The sequence below is a fragment of the Heterodontus francisci genome, chromosome 6, assembly GCF_036365525.1.
Source record: "Heterodontus francisci isolate sHetFra1 chromosome 6, sHetFra1.hap1, whole genome shotgun sequence".
Classification (NCBI taxonomy): Eukaryota; Metazoa; Chordata; class Chondrichthyes; order Heterodontiformes; family Heterodontidae; genus Heterodontus; species Heterodontus francisci.
The window spans coordinates 26,654,358-26,673,292 of record NC_090376.1 but is presented as its reverse complement, the minus strand read 5'-3'; the positions used below and the strand labels follow the sequence as shown (position 1 = coordinate 26,673,292).

The 18,935-nt window shown below is 44.7% G+C and overlaps 1 protein-coding gene across 1 annotated transcript in view; it reads left to right on the top strand.

Moving 5' to 3' along the window:
• The window catches only part of LOC137370928 (dicarboxylate carrier UCP2-like), a 37,638-nt gene that overhangs the window by 8,582 nt on the left and 10,121 nt on the right, over positions 1-18,935 (top strand). Inside the window, exon 3 of the mRNA XM_068032800.1 lies at positions 6,345-6,543. Within this exon, the coding sequence (XP_067888901.1) occupies positions 6,418-6,543 (126 nt within the window). The 5' untranslated portion in view covers positions 6,345-6,417. The remainder of the gene's footprint in view (positions 1-6,344; positions 6,544-18,935) is intronic.

The window sequence follows — 18,935 nt, the reverse complement described above, 5'->3', positions numbered from 1 at the left end:
TCTCCCCCTTCTCTCTCTCTCTCTTTTCTCCCCCTTCTCTCCTCTCTCTTTTCTCCCCCTTCTCTCCTCTCTCTTTCTCCCCTTCTCTCCTCTCTCTTTTCTCCCCTTCTCTCCTCTCTCTTTTCTCCCCCTTCTCTCCTCTCTCTTTTCTCCCCCTTCTCTCCTCTCTCTTTTCTCCCTTCTCTCCTCTCTCTTTTCTCCCCCTTCTCTCCTCTCTCTTTTCTCCCCCTTCTCTCCTCTCTCTTTTCTCCCCCTTCTCTCCTCTCTCTTTTCTCCCCTTCTCTCCTCTCTCTTTCTCCCCCTTCTCTCCTCTCTCTTTTCTCCCCCTTCTCTCCTTCTCTTTCTCCCCCTTCTCTCCTCTCTCTTTCTCCCCTCTTCATCTCCTCTCTCTTTTCTCCCCCTTCTCTCCTCTCTCTTTTCTCCCCCTTCTCTCCTCTCTCTTTTCTCCCCCTTCTCTCCTCTCTCTTTTCTCCCCTTCTCTCCTCTCTCTTTTCTCCCCTTCTCTCCTCTCTCTTTTCTCCCCCATCTCTCCTCTCTCTTTTCTCCCCCTTCTCTCCTCTCTCTTTTCTCCCCTTCTCTCCTCTCTCTTTTCTCCCCCTTCTCTCCTCTCTCTTTCTCCCCTTCTCTCCTCTCTCTTTTCTCCCCCTTCTCTCCTCTCTCTTTTCTCCCCTTCTCTCCTCTCTCTTTTCTCCCCTTCTCTCCTCTCTCTTTCTCCCCTTCTCTCCTCTCTCTTTCTCCCCTTCTCTCCTCTCTCTTTTCTCCCCCTTCTCTCCTCTCTCTTTTCTCCCCTCTCTCCTCTCTCTTTTCTCCCCTTCTCTCCTCTCTCTTTTCTCCCCCCTTCTCTCCTCTCTCTTTTCTCCCCCTTCTCTCCTCTCTCTTTTCTCCCCTTCTCTCCTCTCTCTTTTCTCCCCTTCTCTCCTCTCTCTTTTCTCCCCTTCTCTCCTCTCTCTTTTCTCCCCTTCTCTCCTCTCTCTTTTCTCCCCTTCTCTCCTCTCTCTTTTCTCCCCCTTCTCTCCTCTCTCTTTTCTCCCCTTCTCTCCTCCTCTTTCTCCCCCTTCTCTCCTCTCTCTTTTCTCCCCCTTCTCTCCTCTCTCTTTTCTCCCCCTTCTCTCCTCTCTCTTTTCTCCCCCTTCTCTCCTCTCTCTTTTCTCCCCCCTTCTCTCCTCTCTCTTTTCTCCCCTCTCTCCTCTCTCTTTTCTCCCCTTCTCTCCTTCTCTTTCTCCCCTTCTCTCCTCTCTCTTTTCTCCCCCTTCTCTCCTCTCTCTTTCTCCCCCTTCTCTCCTCTCTCTTTTCTCCCCCTTCTCTCCTCTCTCTTTCTCCCCTTCTCTCCTCTCTCTTTTTCTCCCCCTTCTCTCCCTCTCTTTTCTCCCCTTCTCTCCTCTCTCTTTTCTCCCCCTTCTCTCTCTCTCTTTTCTCCCCTTCTCTCCTCTCTCTTTTCTCCCTTCTCTCTCTCTCTTTTCTCCCCTCTCTCCTCTCTCTTTCTCCCCCTTCTCTCTCTCTCTTTTCTCCCCTTCTCTCCTCTCTCTTTCTCCCCCTTCTCTCCTCTCTCTTTTCTCCCCTTCTCTCCTCTCTCTTTTCTCCCCTTCTCTCCTCTCTCTTTTCTCCCCTTCTCTCCTCTCTCTTTTCTCCCCCTTCTCTCTCTCTCTCTTTTCTCCCCCTTCTCTCTCTCTCTTTTCTCCCCTTCTCTCTCTCTCTTTTCTCCCCCTTCTCTCTCTCTCTTTTCTCCCCCTTCTCTCCTCTCTCTTTTCTCCCCTTCTCTCCTCTCTCTTTTCTCCCCCTTCTCTCCTCTCTCTTTTCTCCCCCTTCTCTCTCCTCTCTCTTTCTCCCCCTTCTCTCCTCTCTCTTTTCTCCCCCTTCTCTTCCTCTCTCTTTTCTCCCCTTCTCTCCTCTCTCTTTTCTCCCCCTTCTCTCCTCTCTCTTTTCTCCCCTTCTCTCCTCTCTCTTTCTCCCCCTTCTCTCCTCTCTCTTTTCTCCCCCTTCTCTCCTCTCTCTTTTCTCCCCTTCTCTCCTCTCTCTTTCTCCCCTTCTCTCCTCTCTCTTTTCTCCCCTTCTCTCCTCTCTCTTTTCTCCCCCTTCTCTCCTCTCTCTTTTCTCCCCTTCTCTCCTCTCTCTTTTCTCCCCCTTCTCTCCTCTCTCTTTTCTCCCCCTTCTCTCCTCTCTCTTTTTCTCCCCTTCTCTCCTCTCTCTTTTCTCCCCCTTCTCTCCTCTCTCTTTCTCCCTTCTCTCCTCTCTCTTTTCTCCCCTTCTCTCCTCTCTCTTTTCTCCCCTTCTCTCCTCTCTCTATTCTCCCCTTCTCTCTCTCTCTTTTCTCCCCTTTCTCTCCTCTCTCTTTTCTCCCCTTCTCTCTCTCTCTTTTCTCCCCCTTCTCTCCTCTCTCTTTTCTCCCCTTCTCTCCTCTCTCTTTCTCCCCCTTCTCTCCTCTCTCTTTTCTCCCCTTCTCTCCTCTCTCTTTTCTCCCCTCTCTCCTCTCTCTTTTCTCCCCTCTCTCCTCTCCTTTCTCCCCTCTCTCCTCTCTTTTCTCCCCCTTCTCTCCTCTCTCTTTTCTCCCCCTTCTCCTCTCTCTTATCTCCCCCTTCTCCCTCTCTCTTTTCTCCCCCTTCTCTCCTCTCTCTTTTCTCCCCCTTCTCTCCTCTCTCTTTTCTCCCCTTCTCCTCTCTCTTTTTCCCCCTTCTCTCCTCTCTCTTTTCTCCCCCTTCTCTCCTCTCTCTTTTCTCCCCCTTCTCTCCTCTCTCTTTTCTCCCCCTTCTCTCCTCTCTCTTTTCTCCCCCTTCTCTCCTCTCTCTTTTCTCCCCCTTCTCCTCTCTCTTTTCTCCCCCTTCTCTCCTCTCTCTTTTTCTCCCCCTTCTCTCCTCTCTCTTTTCTCCCCCTTCTCTCCTCTCTCTTTTCTCCCCCTTCTCTCCTCTCTCTTTTCTCCCCCTTCTCTCCTCTCTCTTTTCTCCCCCTTCTCTCCTCTCTCTTTTCTCCCCCTTCTCTCCTCTCTCTTTTCTCCCCCTTCTCCTCTCTCTTTTCTCCCCCTTCTCTCCTCTCTCTTTTCTCCCCCTTCTCTCTCTCTCTCTTTTCTCCCCCTTCTCTCCTCTCTCTTTTCTCCCCCTTCTCTCCTCTCTCTTTTCTCCCCCTTCTCTCCTCTCTCTTTTCTCCCCCTTCTCTCCTCTCTCTTTTCTCCCCCTTCTCTCCTCTCTCTTTTCTCCCCCTTCTCTCCTCTCTCTTTTCTCCCCTTCTCTCCTCTCTCTTTTCTCCCCCTTCTCTCCTCTCTCTTTTCTCCCCCTTCTCTCCTCTCTCTTTTCTCCCCCTTCTCTCCTCTCTCTTTTCTCCCCCTTCTCTCCTCTCTCTTTTCTCCCCCTTCTCTCCTCTCTCTTTTCTCCCCCTTCTCTCCTCTCTCTTTTCTCCCCCTTCTCTCCTCTCTCTTTTCTCCCCCTTCTCTCCTCTCTCTTTTCTCCCCCTTCTCTCCTCTCTCTTTTCTCCCCCTTCTCTCCTCTCTCTTTTCTCCCCCTTCTCTCCTCTCTCTTTTCTCCCCCTTCTCTCCTCTCTCTTTTCTCCCCCTTCTCTCCTCTCTCTTTCTCCCCCTTCTCTCCTCTCTCTTTTCTCCCCCTTCTCTCCTCTCTCTTTTCTCCCCCTTCTCTCCTCTCTCTTTTCTCCCCCTTCTCTCCTCTCTCTTTTCTCCCCCTTCTCTCCTCTCTCTTTTCTCCCCCTTCTCTCCTCTCTCTTTTCTCCCCCTTCTCTCCTCTCTCTTTTCTCCCCTTCTCTCCTCTCTCTTTTCTCCCCCTTCTCTCCTCTCTCTTTTCTCCCCCTTCTCTCCTCTCTCTTTTCTCCCCCTTCTCTCCTCTCTCTTTTCTCCCCCTTCTCTCCTCTCTCTTTTCTCCCCCTTCTCTCCTCTCTCTTTTCTCCCCCTTCTCTCCTCTCTCTTTTCTCCCCCTTCTCTCCTCTCTCTTTTCTCCCCCTTCTCTCCTCTCTCTTTTCTCCCCCTTCTCTCCTCTCTCTTTTCTCCCCCTTCTCTCCTCTCTCTTTTCTCCCCCTTCTCTCCTCTCTCTTTTCTCCCCCTTCTCTCCTCTCTCTTTTCTCCCCCTTCTCCTCTCTCTTTTCTCCCCCTTCTCTCCTCTCTCTTTTCTCCCCCTTCTCTCCTCTCTCTTTTCTCCCCCTTCTCTCCTCTCTCTTTTCTCCCCCTTCTCTCCTCTCTCTTTTCTCCCCCTTCTCTCCTCTCTCTTTTCTCCCCCTTCTCTCCTCTCTCTTTTCTCCCCCTTCTCTCCTCTCTCTTTTCTCCCCCTTCTCTCCTACTCTCTTTTCTCCCCCTTCTCTCCTCTCTCTTTTCTCCCCCTTCTCTCCTCTCTCTTTTCTCCCCCTTCTCTCCTCTCTCTTTTCTCCCCCTTCTCTCCTCTCTCTTTTCTCCCCTTCTCTCTCTCTCTTTTCTCCCCCTTCTCTCCTCTCTCTTTTCTCCCCCTTCTCTCCTCTCTCTTTTCTCCCCCTTCTCTCCTCTCTCTTTTCTCCCCTTCTCTCCTCTCTCTTTTCTCCCCCTTCTCTCCTCTCTCTTTTCTCCCCCTTCTCTCCTCTCTCTTTTCTCCCCCTTCTCTCCTCTCTCTTTTCTCCCCCTTCTCTCCTCTCTCTTTTCTCCCCCTTCTCTCTCTCTCTTTTCTCCCCCTTCTCTCCTCTCTCTTTTCTCCCCCTTCTCTCCTCTCTCTTTTCTCCCCCTTCTCTCCTCTCTCTTTTCTCCCCCTTCTCTCCTCTCTCTTTTCTCCCCCTTCTCTCCTCTCTCTTTTCTCCCCCTTCTCTCCTCTCTCTTTTCTCCCCCTTCTCTCCTCTCTCTTTTCTCCCCCTTCTCTCCTCTCTCTTTTCTCCCCCTTCTCTCCTCTCTCTTTTCTCCCCCTTCTCTCCTCTCTCTTTTCTCCCCCTTCTCTCCTCTCTCTTTTCTCCCCCTTCTCTCCTCTCTCTTTTCTCCCCCTTCTCTCCTCTCTCTTTTCTCCCCCTTCTCTCCTCTCTCTTTTCTCCCCCTTCTCTCCTCTCTCTTTTCTCCCCCTTCTCTCCTCTCTCTTTTCTCCCCCTTCTCTCCTCTCTCTTTTCTCCCCTTCTCTCCTCTCTCTTTTCTCCCCCTTCTCTCCTCTCTCTTTTCTCCCCCTTCTCTCCTCTCTCTTTTCTCCCCCTTCTCTCCTCTCTCTTTTCTCCCCCTTCTCTCCTCTCTCTTTTCTCCCCCTTCTCTCCTCTCTCTTTTCTCCCCCTTCTCTCCTCTCTCTTTTCTCCCCCTTCTCTCCTCTCTCTTTTCTCCCCCTTCTCTCCTCTCTCTTTTCTCCCCCTTCTCTCCTCTCTCTTTTCTCCCCTTCTCTCCTCTCTCTTTTCTCCCCTTCTCTCCTCTCTCTTTTCTCCCCCTTCTCTCCTCTCTCTTTTCTCCCCCTTCTCTCCTCTCTCTTTTCTCCCCCTTCTCTCCTCTCTCTTTTCTCCCCCTTCTCTCCTCTCTCTTTTCTCCCCCTTCTCTCCTCTCTCTTTTCTCCCCCTTCTCTCCTCTCTCTTTTCTCCCCCTTCTCCTCTCTCTTTTCTCCCCCTTCTCTCCTCTCTCTTTTCTCCCCCTTCTCTCTCTCTCTTTTCTCCCCCTTCTCTCCTCTCTCTTTTCTCCCCCTTCTCTCCTCTCTCTTTTCTCCCCCTTCTCTCCTTCTCTTTTCTCCCCTTCTCTCCTCTCTCTTTTCTCCCCCTTCTCTCCTCTCTCTTTTCTCCCCCTTCTCTCCTCTCTCTTTTCTCCCCCTTCTCTCCTCTCTCTTTTCTCCCCCTTCTCTCCTCTCTCTTTTCTCCCCCTTCTCTCCTCTCTCTTTTCTCCCCCTTCTCTCCTCTCTCTTTTCTCCCCCTTCTCTCCTCTCTCTTTTCTCCCCCTTCTCTCCTCTCTCTTTTCTCCCCCTTCTCTCCTCTCTCTTTTCTCCCCTTCTCTCCTCTCTCTTTTCTCCCCCTTCTCTCCTCTCTCTTTTCTCCCCCTTCTCTCCTCTCTCTTTTCTCCCCCTTCTCTCCTCTCTCTTTTCTCCCCCTTCTCTCCTCTCTCTTTTCTCCCCCTTCTCTCCTCTCTCTTTTCTCCCCTTAATTAACCTGGTTTTTATGCCTCTGTTTTCAAGTAGCATGGAGTGTCTATGTATTGGGATACCAAGGTGTATCAATTGTGTGGGATAGGGTGATGGACCAGAGGGTCTTTATCTATCTGACATTGTTCATAACACTTTTTCTGTTTCTCCCAGAAAAATAACAAGTCTGAAAACTAATTCAGTGACTAACACTCCTCAACCTAAGCTAACTAAGGTGTGCTGCTTTCTTTGTGTCCTTTTTTAAATAAGGTAAACAATAGGATGTTAAATATTGTCAATATTGCTTTCTTGTAGGTTTGGTCGGAGAACAGTGAATTTGCATCTGTCTTAATTTCCCAGGCATCTGTGTACTAAGGTGTACTTGAATATGGTTGGATTTAAACCCACAAATGTTCCTCCAACAAATGGTGTAAAAATTGTTGGTGCTGGTACAGCAGCCTGCATAGCTGATCTTGTTACATTCCCTCTTGATACTACCAAAGTGAGATTACAGGTGAACTTAATATTTACAAAAATGTTCATTACTATCTCTTGCAAAAGATTGTTATCTTTGTTGATATCACTGCCTTAATGAGATTCTATTGGATTTTTTCTAATGCAGAAATCCAAACTCATTGACCACAAAATGCAAGTCATTGAATCAATGATGAAATAACATTTTGTGCTGATCACAAGTCTAGTGATCTGTAGTGTGGATTTCCTTTTCCCAATGTTAGTTTAATTTTCTCAGATGAGGGGATCTCCATGTGTCCAGCAACAGTCATCAAACTGGGTAAGCAGCCAATCATATTAAAGCATCCTCATAGATAACAAACCAGGAAATAAAATGCACTAGATATCCTTCAGTGTAATTAAATTTTACAAAGAGCATAAATAATTAAACCTGGACATGGATTAAGGTAGAATGCAGAACTTTATTTTTTTTAAATGAATGAATAGAACATGTAACTTTGTTGCAATGGAGTAATTCCATCAACATTCTGGGGGTTATCATTGACTAGAAACTGAACTGGATCAGACATATAAATACTGTGGCTACAAGAGCAAGTCAAAAGTGGGCAATTCTGGTGAGTCACCACCTGACTCCTCAAAGCCTGTCTACCATCTACAAGGCACAAGTCAGGAGTATGATGAATACTCTCCTGGATCAGTGCACCTCCAACACTCAAGAAGCTTGACACCAGCCAGAGCTAAGCAGCTGACTTAATCAGCACCACATATACCATCTTTAAAACAATCACTCCCTTCACTGGTGCACCAAGCCTCCTTTGACAGCAACTTTTCTGCCAGCCAGAAGGACAAGCAGCAGACATAGGGGAACACCACCTGCACATTCCCCTCAATCTCTCTCCATCCTGACTTGGAACTATATCACTAATCCTTCGCTATCAAAAAAAAAAGTGGAACTTCCTTCCTAACTGCACTGGGTTTACCTGCAGCAGATCACCACCTTCTCAAGGGCAGTTAGGGGATGGGTAACATATCCTGGCCTTGCCAGTGATTCTCACATCCCATGAAGGAATAAAAATCTCCACTAATGTACAATTTGTTTTCTAGGGTTGTAACCTGTTCAGAAATTAATAGGTCTTTGTGATGGTGCAAATATGTGGTCAAATGATACAAAGGTTGCAAACAGTCTGGTTTAAATTTGCTTATCCAGTACTGGATGTGGAATAAGCAATCTGATTCCTCCACTATTGCTAAATTGAGGTGATGAGGTAGAGCTGGGGGTTAAAGTGTATACATTAAACTAATACTGTGCTTTTAGTTGAGGGCAGCATGTAGGAGAAATGAGGCCAAGGGTAGATCCTTGGGGAACATGAGATAATAGTGGAGCTGGCAGAGAAGCCATTGCAAGGACACTCTGGCTATAATTAAGTAATAATGGAACCAGACAAGATCTGTCCCACCCAGCTTCTTGACATTGGAAGGGTTTTGGAGGAGAATAGTGTGGTCAACTGTCAAAAGTAGACCAGTTGAGGAAGGATGGTTTATTAGCATCACAAGACAGTATTTGTGCCTTTTGAGAGCTAATGGAAAGATACAAAGATCAGCAAAGGGTGACAAAAGATAGTAGCTATTAAAAAAAAAAAAAGTATTAAACTTGCAAGGGTTATCAAAATCAACAAACTTTGCTTATGGCCTTTCCAATATAACCAATGTGAGTACCTCAAACTGATGATGGCCATGTTAATTCAGTATTTACAGTGGAGGAAAAGGTCAATATGCCAGGTAGCCAAAGGAAACAGGACACTGATTCCCAAATTAATGTAAGCAAGTGTAACACATCCCAGAATCACATGGCTTCCAACCCAGGGTTTTACAAGAACTGGGTGAGAATATGGCAGACTCCCTAACTATAATCTTCAAAGTTCTCAATTCAAGAACTGTTCTTTTTTGATTGGATAATTGTGCATCTTCAAGGTGAGAAGGGAATTCAAGACCAGTGAGCCTAATCTGTCACAAACTACTAGAATATATATTTAAGGATAAAGTGACTGAACACTTTAAATTTTCATCTTGAATAAATAGATCCAGCATGGATTTGTGAAGGGTAGGTCATGCCTGACTAAAGTTGTTTGTTTTTTTTTTGTTGAAAAGTAGTGTAGTAGTGGACAGGGAATGTCTATTGATGTTTATATGGACTTCTAGAAGTTATTTGCTAACACTTGTAAGACTGGCTGAAATTAATTGAATTGAAGGCAAATTATTGACTTGATTTAGGAAATTGGGGTTGAGTGGCAAGAGACAGGAGGGGTAATGGACAGTATTCTAATTGGAAGGATGTGACTAGCATCTCCAGGATCTGTTGGGGTCTCAGTCACTATTGTGACTTAACTGGGATAGAAAGCCATATATCCATGATTACCAAAGACAGATGGGCAGCATTGTAAGCAAATGGATTTCAATGTAGGCAAATGAAATCATCCATTTTAACCTAAAATCCTTAAAGGATGTTTTCTAAACAGTGGCAGTCCAAAGAGACTTTGCCAAGTACATAACTAATTTTAATATGAACAGGTACAGAAAAATCAAAGGCTAATGGAATGCTGGCCTTTATCTGGAGGACTAGAATACAAGGAGATAGAACAAAGAAAATTACAGCACAGGAACAGGCCCTTCGGCCCTCCAAGCCTGTGCCGATCCAGATCCTCTATCTAAACATGTCGCCTATTTTCTAAGGGTCTGTATCTCTTTGCTTCCTGCCCATTCATGTAACTGTCCAGATACATCTTAAAAGACGCTATTGTGCCTGCGTCTACCACCTCTGCTGGCAACACGTTCCAGGCACCCACCACCCTCTGTGTAAAGAACTTTCCACGCATATGCACCCCCACCCCCCCCAACTTTTCCCCTTTCACTTTGAACTCGTGACCCCTAGTAATTGAATCCCCGGGGGGGGGGGGGGGGAGAGAAGGAAAAGCTTCTTGCTATCCACCCTGTCTATGCCCCTCATGATTTTGTACACCTCAATCAGGTCCCCCCCTCAACCTCCTGTCTTTCTAATGAAAATAATCCTAATCTACTCCACCTCTCTTCATAGTGAGTGCCCTCCATACCAGGCAACATCCTGGTGAACCTCCTCTGCACCCTCTCCAAAGCATCCACATCCTTTTGGTAATGTGGCGACCAGAACTGCACGCGGTGTTCCAAATGTGGCCGAACCAAAGTCTTATACAACTGTAACATGACCTGCCAACCCTTGTACTCAATACCCCGTCCGATGAAGGAAAGCATGCCGTATGCTGCCTTGACCACTCTATTGACCTGTGTTGCCACCTTCAGAGAACAATGGACCTGAACACCTAAATCTCTCTGTCCATCAATTTTCCCCAGGATTTTTCCATTTACTGTATAGTTCACTCTTGAATTGGATCTTCCAAAATGCATCACCTCACATTTGTCCTGATTGAACTCCATCTGCCATTTCTCTGCCCAACTCTCCAATCTACCTATATTCTGCTGTATTCTGACAGTCCCCTTCACTATCTGCTACTCCACCAATCTTAGTGTCGTCTGCAAACTTGCTAATCAGACCACCTATACTTTCCTCCAAATCATTTATGTATATCACAAACAACAGTGGTCCCAGCACAGATCCCTGTGGAACACTACTGGTCACACGTCTCCATTTTGAGAAACACCCTTCCACTGCTACTGTCTCCTGTTGCCCAGCCAGTTCTTTATCCATCTAGCTAGTACACCCTGGACCCCATGCGACTTCACTTTCTCCATCAGCCTACCATGGGGAACCTTATCAAACGCCTTACTGAAGTCCATGTATATGACATCTACAGCCCTTCCCTCATCAATCAACTTTGTCACTTCCTCAAAGAATTCTATTAAGTTGGTGAGACATGACCTTCCCTGCACAAAACCATGTTGCCAATCACTGATAAGCCCATTTTCTTCCAGATGGGAATAGATCCTATCCCTCAGTATCTTCTCCAGCAGCTTCCCTACCACTGACGTGAGGCTCACCGGTCTATAATTACCTGGATTATCCCTGCTACCCTTCTTAAACAAGGGGACAACATTAGCAATTCTCCAGTCCTCCGGGACCTCACCCGTGTTTAAGGATGCTGCAAAGATATCTGTTAAGGCCCCAGCTGTTTCCCCTCTCTTCCCTCAGTAACCTGGGATAGATCCCATCTGGACCTGGGGACTTGTCCACCTTAATGCCTTTTAGAATACCCAACACTTCCTCCCTCCTTATGCCGACTTGACCTAGAGTAATCAAACATCTGTCCCTAACCTAAACATCCATCATGTCCCTCTCCTCGGTGAATACTGATGCAAAGTACTCGTTTAGAATCTCTCCCATTTTCCCTGACTCCACGCATAACTTTCCTCCTTTGTCCTTGAGTGGGCCAATCCTTTCTCTAGTTACCCTCTTGCTCCTTATATATGAATAAAAGGCTTTGGGATTTTCCTTAACCCTGTTTGCTAAAGATATTTCATGACCCCTTTTAGCCCTCTTAATTCCTCGTTTCAGATTGGTCCTACATTCCCGATATTCTTTCAAAGCTTTGTCTTTCTTCAGCCTCCTAGACCTTATGTATGCTTCCTTTTTCCTCTTAGCTAGTGTCTCAATTTCACCTGTCATCCATGGTTCCCTAATCTTGCCATTTCTATCCCTCATTTTCACAGGAACATGTCTCCTGCATGCTAATCAACCTCTCTTTAAAAGCCTCCCACATATCAAATGTGGATTTACCTTCAAAAAGCTGCTCCCAATCTACATTCCCCAGCTCCTGCTGAATTTTGGTATAGTTGGCCTTCCCCCAATTTAGCACTCTTCCTTTAGGACCACTCTCGTCTTTGTCCATGAGTATTCTAAAACTTATGGAATTGTGATCACTATTCCCAAAGTAGTCCCCTACTGAAACTTCAACCACCTGGCTGGGCTCATTCCCCAACACCAGGTCCAGTATGGCCCCTTCCCCAGTTGGACTATTTACATACTGCTCTAGAAAACCCTCCTGGATGCTCCTTACAAATTCTGCTCCATCTAGACCTCTAACACTAAGTGAATCCCAGTCAATGTTGGGAAAATTAAAATCTCCTATCACCACCACCCTGTTGCTCCTACATCTTTCCATAATCTGTTTACATATTTGTACCTCTATTGCTTGCTGTTGGGAGGCCTGTAGTACAGCCCCAACATTGTTACCGCACCCTTCCTATTACTGAGTTCTGCCCATATTGCCCCACTGCTCGAGTCCTCCATAGTGCCCTCCTTCAGCACAGCTGTGATATCCTTTGACCAGTAATGCAAGTCCTCCACCCCTTTTACCTCTCCCTCTATCCTGCCTGAAGCATCGATATCCTGGGATATTTAGTTGCCAATCATGCCCTTCCCTCAACCAAGTCTCAGTAATAGCAATAACATCATACTCCCAGGTACTAATCCAAGAAGTTGTGCTTCTATAAAAAGCCCTGGTTGGACAACATCTGGGTACTATGTAGTTCTGGGCACCACACCTTCAGAAGTTTTATATTGGCCTTTGAGGGAGTGATTATCTGGCCTCAGGGTTAAGAGGAGATTTGTGTCTATTAAAGCAGAAAAATATTGTGTCACTTCACAGTAGCAAAATCACTCATTGACAAGCTAAAGTAAGATTTTGGGAGAGGTGACACTGTTTTGAGAAGTTGAGGGAGGGAATACCAGTACTTGAAGTGTAGACAACTGAAGGTATATCCACATGATGGGATGAAGGCTGTACAGGAAGACAAAGTTGGAGGAAGGGTTGGAGGTCTGGATGTTAGACTGGGAAGGAAGAGGCTATGAAAGGATTTGAACATGGATAACTGTTAAATTTGAAATGTTGGAGTATTAGAAATCCATACAAGTCAAGTACAGGCATGAGAAGGACTTTTTAAAAAAAATAAAAGCAAAATACTCAGATGCTGGAAATCTGAAACAAAAGCAAGAAATGCTGCAATTACTGAACAGGTCTAGCAGCATCTATGGAGAAAGAAGCAGTTATTGTTTCAGGTCCATGACTCTTCAGAAGGACTTGGTGTAGGCTCGGATATGGGCAATAGTTTTGGATGAGCTTGAGCTCAAGTTTACATGACAGGGAGGCTAGCCAGGAAAACAATGGAATAGTTGAGTCTGGAGATGACAAAAGCATGAGTGCTTATCTGCTGAAACAGGCAAGAGTGGAGATGGAAGTTGGTGGTATTTTGAAAAGGATATAGGAGCTGAAACTCCACTTGGGGGTCAAGAGGTTGTACAGAAGTCTGGATCAGCCTGAGATGTTGTCTAGTGAGGGGAATAGAATTGGAAAGGGAATAAGTTTGTGGGTGCAAAGGCAATGGCTTTTTAATTATTCTTGTGTTGCTGGCAAAGCTAGGGATTGTCCATCCCTAATTGCCCTTGACAAGGTGGTAGTGAGCTGCCTTGAACCACTAGTATGTGAGGTGTAGGTACACCCACAGTGCTGTTACTCCATCTATAACCTAACTCTACTCTGCATAATACTGCCATCAATCACATCCAACAGCCTGTCAAAGAACAACTGGATGAGAGTCCAGCTCTGGAGGAAACTGACCACAGTCAACCAAATTAAGACAAAAGCCCCTGGAGCCAATGGAATTTCATCAAAAGCCTTGAAGCATGGTGGCCCTGCCCTATACACCAAGCTCCATGTGTTTTTCATGGCCTGCTGGGAACAGGGCAGGGTTCAACAGGACCTTCATGATTTATCACCTAGTACAAAAACAAAAATAAACTGCTCCAACTACTGTGGGATCACCTCCTTTCTATTGCAGGTAAGATTCTGGCTGGAATACTTCTGAATGGGCTTGTGCCTACCACTGGAAGAAAACCTCCCAGAGTCAGTGTGGTTTCAGTGCAAACAGGCACCACAGACATGCTATTTGCACTCTGACAATTGCAAGAAAAGTGTTTTGAGCAAAACAAAAGCCTGTCACTTTTGTAGACTTCAAGGCATTTGACACTGCAGGCAGAGATGGACTTTGGGAAACCCTTTTTTAAAAAAAAAACTTGGATGCCCACCCAGGTTCCTGGCTATAGTGAAGCAGATTCATGAAAATCAGTCCAGACAAGTTGAGCAATAAGCACCCTTCCATATCTCCAATAGTGTGAAGCATGGATGTGCTGGCCCCAATGCTATTCATCTCTTTCAGCATGATTCTGCAACAGGACTGTAAGGAGGAAGTTTACATACACTTTCAGACTGAAGGAGGCCTTTTCAACCTCTGGTGTCTTTTGAGACACAAGAAAAACTCATCCATAAACTACATTTTCACTGCTCTCCTGGTCCAGTCAGTCAGACCTGTAACTTAAATCTTTGAGGTGGCATAACTCCTGAATCAGCCTGCACCCCAAGAATATAGACTACCAAGTATTATCTGAGGGAACCAAGCTGAATGTTGTCAAGCAATTTATTTATTTTGGCATGTTCTCTCATTTAGTGCCACCATAGACAAGGAAGTGGACAATAGGCTCTCCAAAGCAGACTCTACAAATGTGTGTGGAGCAACCACAGTCTCAGCACAGACAACTTGTACAAGGTCACAGTCCTCACACCCTTCTGTATAGTGCTGAGTCATGAATCCTATACCACTGTCAGGTATACCTTCTAGAGAGCTTCCATCAGCACTGCCTCCACAGCATCCTCCAAGATCTGGCAGGACTGCATCTCTAACACTACAGCATTGAGGCCATTCTCCTACAAAACCAACAGTTGGGTGGGTTACATATCCCAGATGGACAGTCACCCTGCCTAAGATCATGTTGCATAGAGAGCTGACATTAGGTAAGAGGGGGGTAGCCCTTGCAAGTAGTTCAAGGACTCAAGTCCCTCTGCCATATCTTGCAGTGGGAAGCACAAGCCACAGATAATGCTACATGAGGGCTACAGACATCTGAGACTGAGCAAAGAACCAGCATGAAAGAAGATGGATCCAATTGCTCCAGCAGTGACTACACCTTTACTTGTACCCACTGGAAGAATCTGCCAGTCATTGATGGGACTGACTAGCCACCAGCAGGCTGACAACTGATGACTAAACTTTCCCAAAATTGTCATCCACAAAGAAATGATGAGACTCTGCTGCTCCAGCTCATCTGAAGCACCCGTCCATGCCTTTGTTACCTCTTGACTTGACTATTCCTGTGCACATCTGGCCAGCCTCCTATCATCTGCTACTTTCCACAAACTTGGTCATTCAAAATGATCCTGTGAAACACTTTAGGATATTATTGGACTAAACACAAGTTGGTGTGTTCTAACTGAGACAAGAGTTTAACATAAGCTCTCTGCTTTTCAATACTACTCAAACCCAATGTGTGATTTCTGTTCTATTGAGCTGGAATTAACCAGCATAGCTACTTAGCAATTTGTGTATCTACCTCCTGATCCCTTTGCTCTCCTACACCATTTTGTGATTTTCAGCCAAACTGTATATGGCTTGCTTGTTAAAATGCACCAGCTCACATTTCATTGAAATGAATTGTCAATTACATGCCCATTCTGAAGTTTATTTTGTATTTTGAGGCATTCTTTTTGTATTCCCCCAATTTGGCTCTTGAAATTGAACTTTTTACTTCCAATTCCTGAATCCAAATGTTGACAAGTTTGAACAGTATCCCAGCATTGAATATTCAAGCGTACATGTCCTTTTTCAGAAGGACGGGGAACTAGAAAAGTCATCATTAAGGATGACAGTACAATAGAGGTGACCTTGGTTCTAAAAAAAAAATTAATCAAGATGTAGAATCTGTTTGGGTAGAGTTAAGAAATAAAAGTAGGATGTTATTTGTGGGGATTAGTTTTATAGGTCCTCTAACAGTAACTACACTGTAGGTTGGGTATACAGGAAGAAATAATGGGGGCTTGAGAGGTACTGCAATAGACTTGGGTGATTCCAATCTACAGTCTAGACAAGATCAGATGAGAAAAAGTAGCCTGGAAGATTAATTCATGGAGTGTTTTCAGAACTGTTTCTTAGAGCAGCATGTTCTAGAGCAGGCTACTCTAGATCTTGTATAACAAGCCAGGATTATATCCAAGGATGCACCATCCCTGGCTAACTAAAGAAGTTAGTATCAAATTGGAAGCAAAAGCCTACAATGCAGCAAAGAGTAGTGGCAGGTCAGAAGATTAAACAGAATATAATGGCAAAGTATAAGCCAGCTAGAAATCTTTTTTTTTCTATAAGTCTGAAAGGATGTGTGGTCCCCTAGAATTTGGAGAGTTAATGGAAAATAAGGAAATAGCAGGACTGAACAGATTTGGTTTTGCATCTCATCACTAGAGGATACAAATAACATCCCAGACATTATTGTAAATCAAGAATTGAAAAGGAGGGAGGAACTTGACTATTACCATTGTAATTGGGGTGGGGGGGGGGGGGAATGCTGGAATCTATATTTATGCAATCTGGTGAAGTCAACATGGTTTTCTAAAAGGGAAATGGTGTTTCTCATTAGAGATCTTTTGAGGAAGTAAGCAAGGGAACTTGTAGATATAGTGTACTTGGATTCTCAAGGCATTTGACAAGATGCCACAACAAAAGTTTAAACAAGAGCCCATGGTATAGGTGTAACATGGGCATGGATACAACAATAGTTAGATAACAGGAAATGGGCATAAATGGATCACTTACAGGTTGGCAAGCTGTAACTAATGGAGTGATACAGGGATCCATGTTAGGCCTCAACTATTTATAATCTGTTTTAATGACTTGGATGAAGGGGCTGTAGGTATGGTTGATAAATTTGTTAATGACACAAGTAGAGTAAGTTGTGAAGAGGACATGAGTCTGCAAAAGGATGAAGTATTTTTGTGATCCTCTAGTTGGTGCTTGGTGTCACTGATAACTAACTTTTTAAAATGAAAATTCCTATTTGAAATGGTAGCTTAATTTTTCTTAAACATTCTCTTGGTTACGTTTAGGGTGTAGGTTGCCTGAATTGAGTGGTAGGCTATCGGGGCACAGGCCTGTTCACAAGCTGAGTTCAATACATCCTTGCTGGTCATGTACATGTTTCTTTTGATAAGGTCTCCACCAGCCTGAGTGACATCTGCTTGTGTTCACTTTCTTCCCCTCTGTCCCAACCCAAATTGCAGAAAATAATTTTGTTTGGTTCAGACACCCTCAGTGGTTCTTCAGTTCCTGCCTTGATCAGTCCTTGTAAAATGAAGAGGCTCATGTTCTGTAGTGGATTATAATCCTAGCCCCTTTTTTTGGGGCAACCCCCAGATCAGGTGTATTTCTCTGATAATCACCACCTTCAACTTAAGGTTGTGACAGAGCCCAGAGACATTTTAATCTGTGAAGGACCTTTCTTTAAAGGAAAGAAACTAGCTGAAAATATTACTGTCTTGGATGTTAAAGTGCTTTCTAAAATTTGAGAATTCATGTTAGAATTGTGGAAAGTTAAAGACTGGAGATTAATAGATTTTATTTTTATTTTTTTTGAAGGGTCACTGGTCTTTGGAAACGAGCCTTTACTGGATGTTACGTGCCTTAAGCTGAAACCAAATCCTTGGTGATTTGGGAGATGTCTCATGTTGAGATTTGAGGGTCAGGAGTTGATTTTGCTTTTAGGATATTTTGGTCCAGTTGGGGTGTGGACTATTAAACAGTTAGATCAGCCTGCTAAGAGAAACACTCAACTTTTCTCTCCTCCTGTCTCTGCAAAACTCTGCAAAGATCCAGTGAGCTAAAACCCTTGATGCTGCATTTTTCCTGAAAGACCTCCCAGATTAATTCTCAACACTGCCTAATTCAGAAAGATGCCAGGCTGTCATTTTTGGGACACAACATACCTTTTTTTTTTTCTCCAAGAATTGATAAGTACTTGGCCAGAGTGTATTCTTTTGTGTTAGAGCTCTGCAGAGAATTTTTGTGTAAAGGGAACTTTCATACTTAACCAGAAGCAAAGCTTTAACTGATTATTTTGGTTTTTTTTTTGTTAAACAAATCATAAAATAAGAGCAGAAGTAGGCCACTTCAAACCTGCCCCACCATTCAATAAGATCATGGCTGATGTGTCCCAGGCCTTGACTCTTTTGGGTCTGCTCCACATAACCCTAGACTGAGATTTCAAAAATCTATCTACCTCCTTAAATACATTGTGACCTAGCCTCCAACTTTGAGGTAGAGAATTCCAGAGATTCACCACTCTCTGAAGAAATTCCTTCACATCTCAATTTTAAGTGTGACCCACTTATTCTGTAACTGTCCCTTAGTTTGAGATTTCCCCTCCCCCACCAGTGGAAACATTTGCCCTGTCAAGGCCCCTTAGAATCTTATGTTTCAGTAAGATCACCCCTCATTCTTAACTCCAATGAATAAAGGCATTACCTATTTAGCTGTTCTTGAGACAACCCCTTCATCCCTGTAATCAGCCTAGTGAACATTTTCTGAAGTGCCTCCAATGCTAGTATATCCATCTTTAAATACAGGGACCAAAACTGTATGCAATACTCCAGGTATGGCCTCACCAACACCCTGTACAGTTGTAACAAGACTTCCCTATTTCTAAACTCTAACCCCCAGCAATAAAGGCCAAAATTCCATTTGCCTTTCTAATTACTTGCTGTGCCTGCATGCTAACTTTTCTTGTGCAAGAACACTCAGATCCCTCTACTGCAGTATGTTGTAGTCTTTCTCCATCTAAATCTGCCTTTTTTAATTCTTCCTACCAAAGTGCATGACCTCACACTTTCCCATTTTGAACTCCATCTCCCAAGATTTTGCCCACTCACTTAACCTATCTATAATTGCTTTGCAGATTCTTTGTGTCCTCATCACAACATGCTTTCCCATCTATGTTTGAATCAGCAAATTTTGGATACACTACACCATGTCCCTTCCTCCAAGTCAATAATATGGATAATCAGTTGAGGCCCTAGAACCTTGCAGCACCCCACTAGTTATGGCTTTCCAACCTGAAAGACCCATTGATCCCAACTCCCTGCCTTCTGTTAGCCAATCTTCTATTTATGCCAACACATTATCCCCAATACCCTGAGCTCTTGTGCAATAACCTTTTTTAATGTGGCACCTTATCGAACACTTCCCAAAAATCCAAATACACTACCAGTTCCCCTTTATCTGCTCTTATCCTCAAAGAACTCTAACAAATTTGTCAAACATGATCTCTTTCATAAAACCATGTTGATTCTGCTTGATTGCATTGTTTTTCTAAATGTCCTGCTATTTCTTGATGGACTCTAGCATTTTCACAATGACTGTTAAGCTAATCTAGTCTATTCTAGGATAGAGTCTGACCATATCAGTCACTAGGTAAAAAAATTCCTCCAGGGAGAAGTGGAACTAGAAATTTTTAAAAAAATATTAGCCAGATCAGGGAATGTGTACCTCCCCAACAGTGGTTCACAA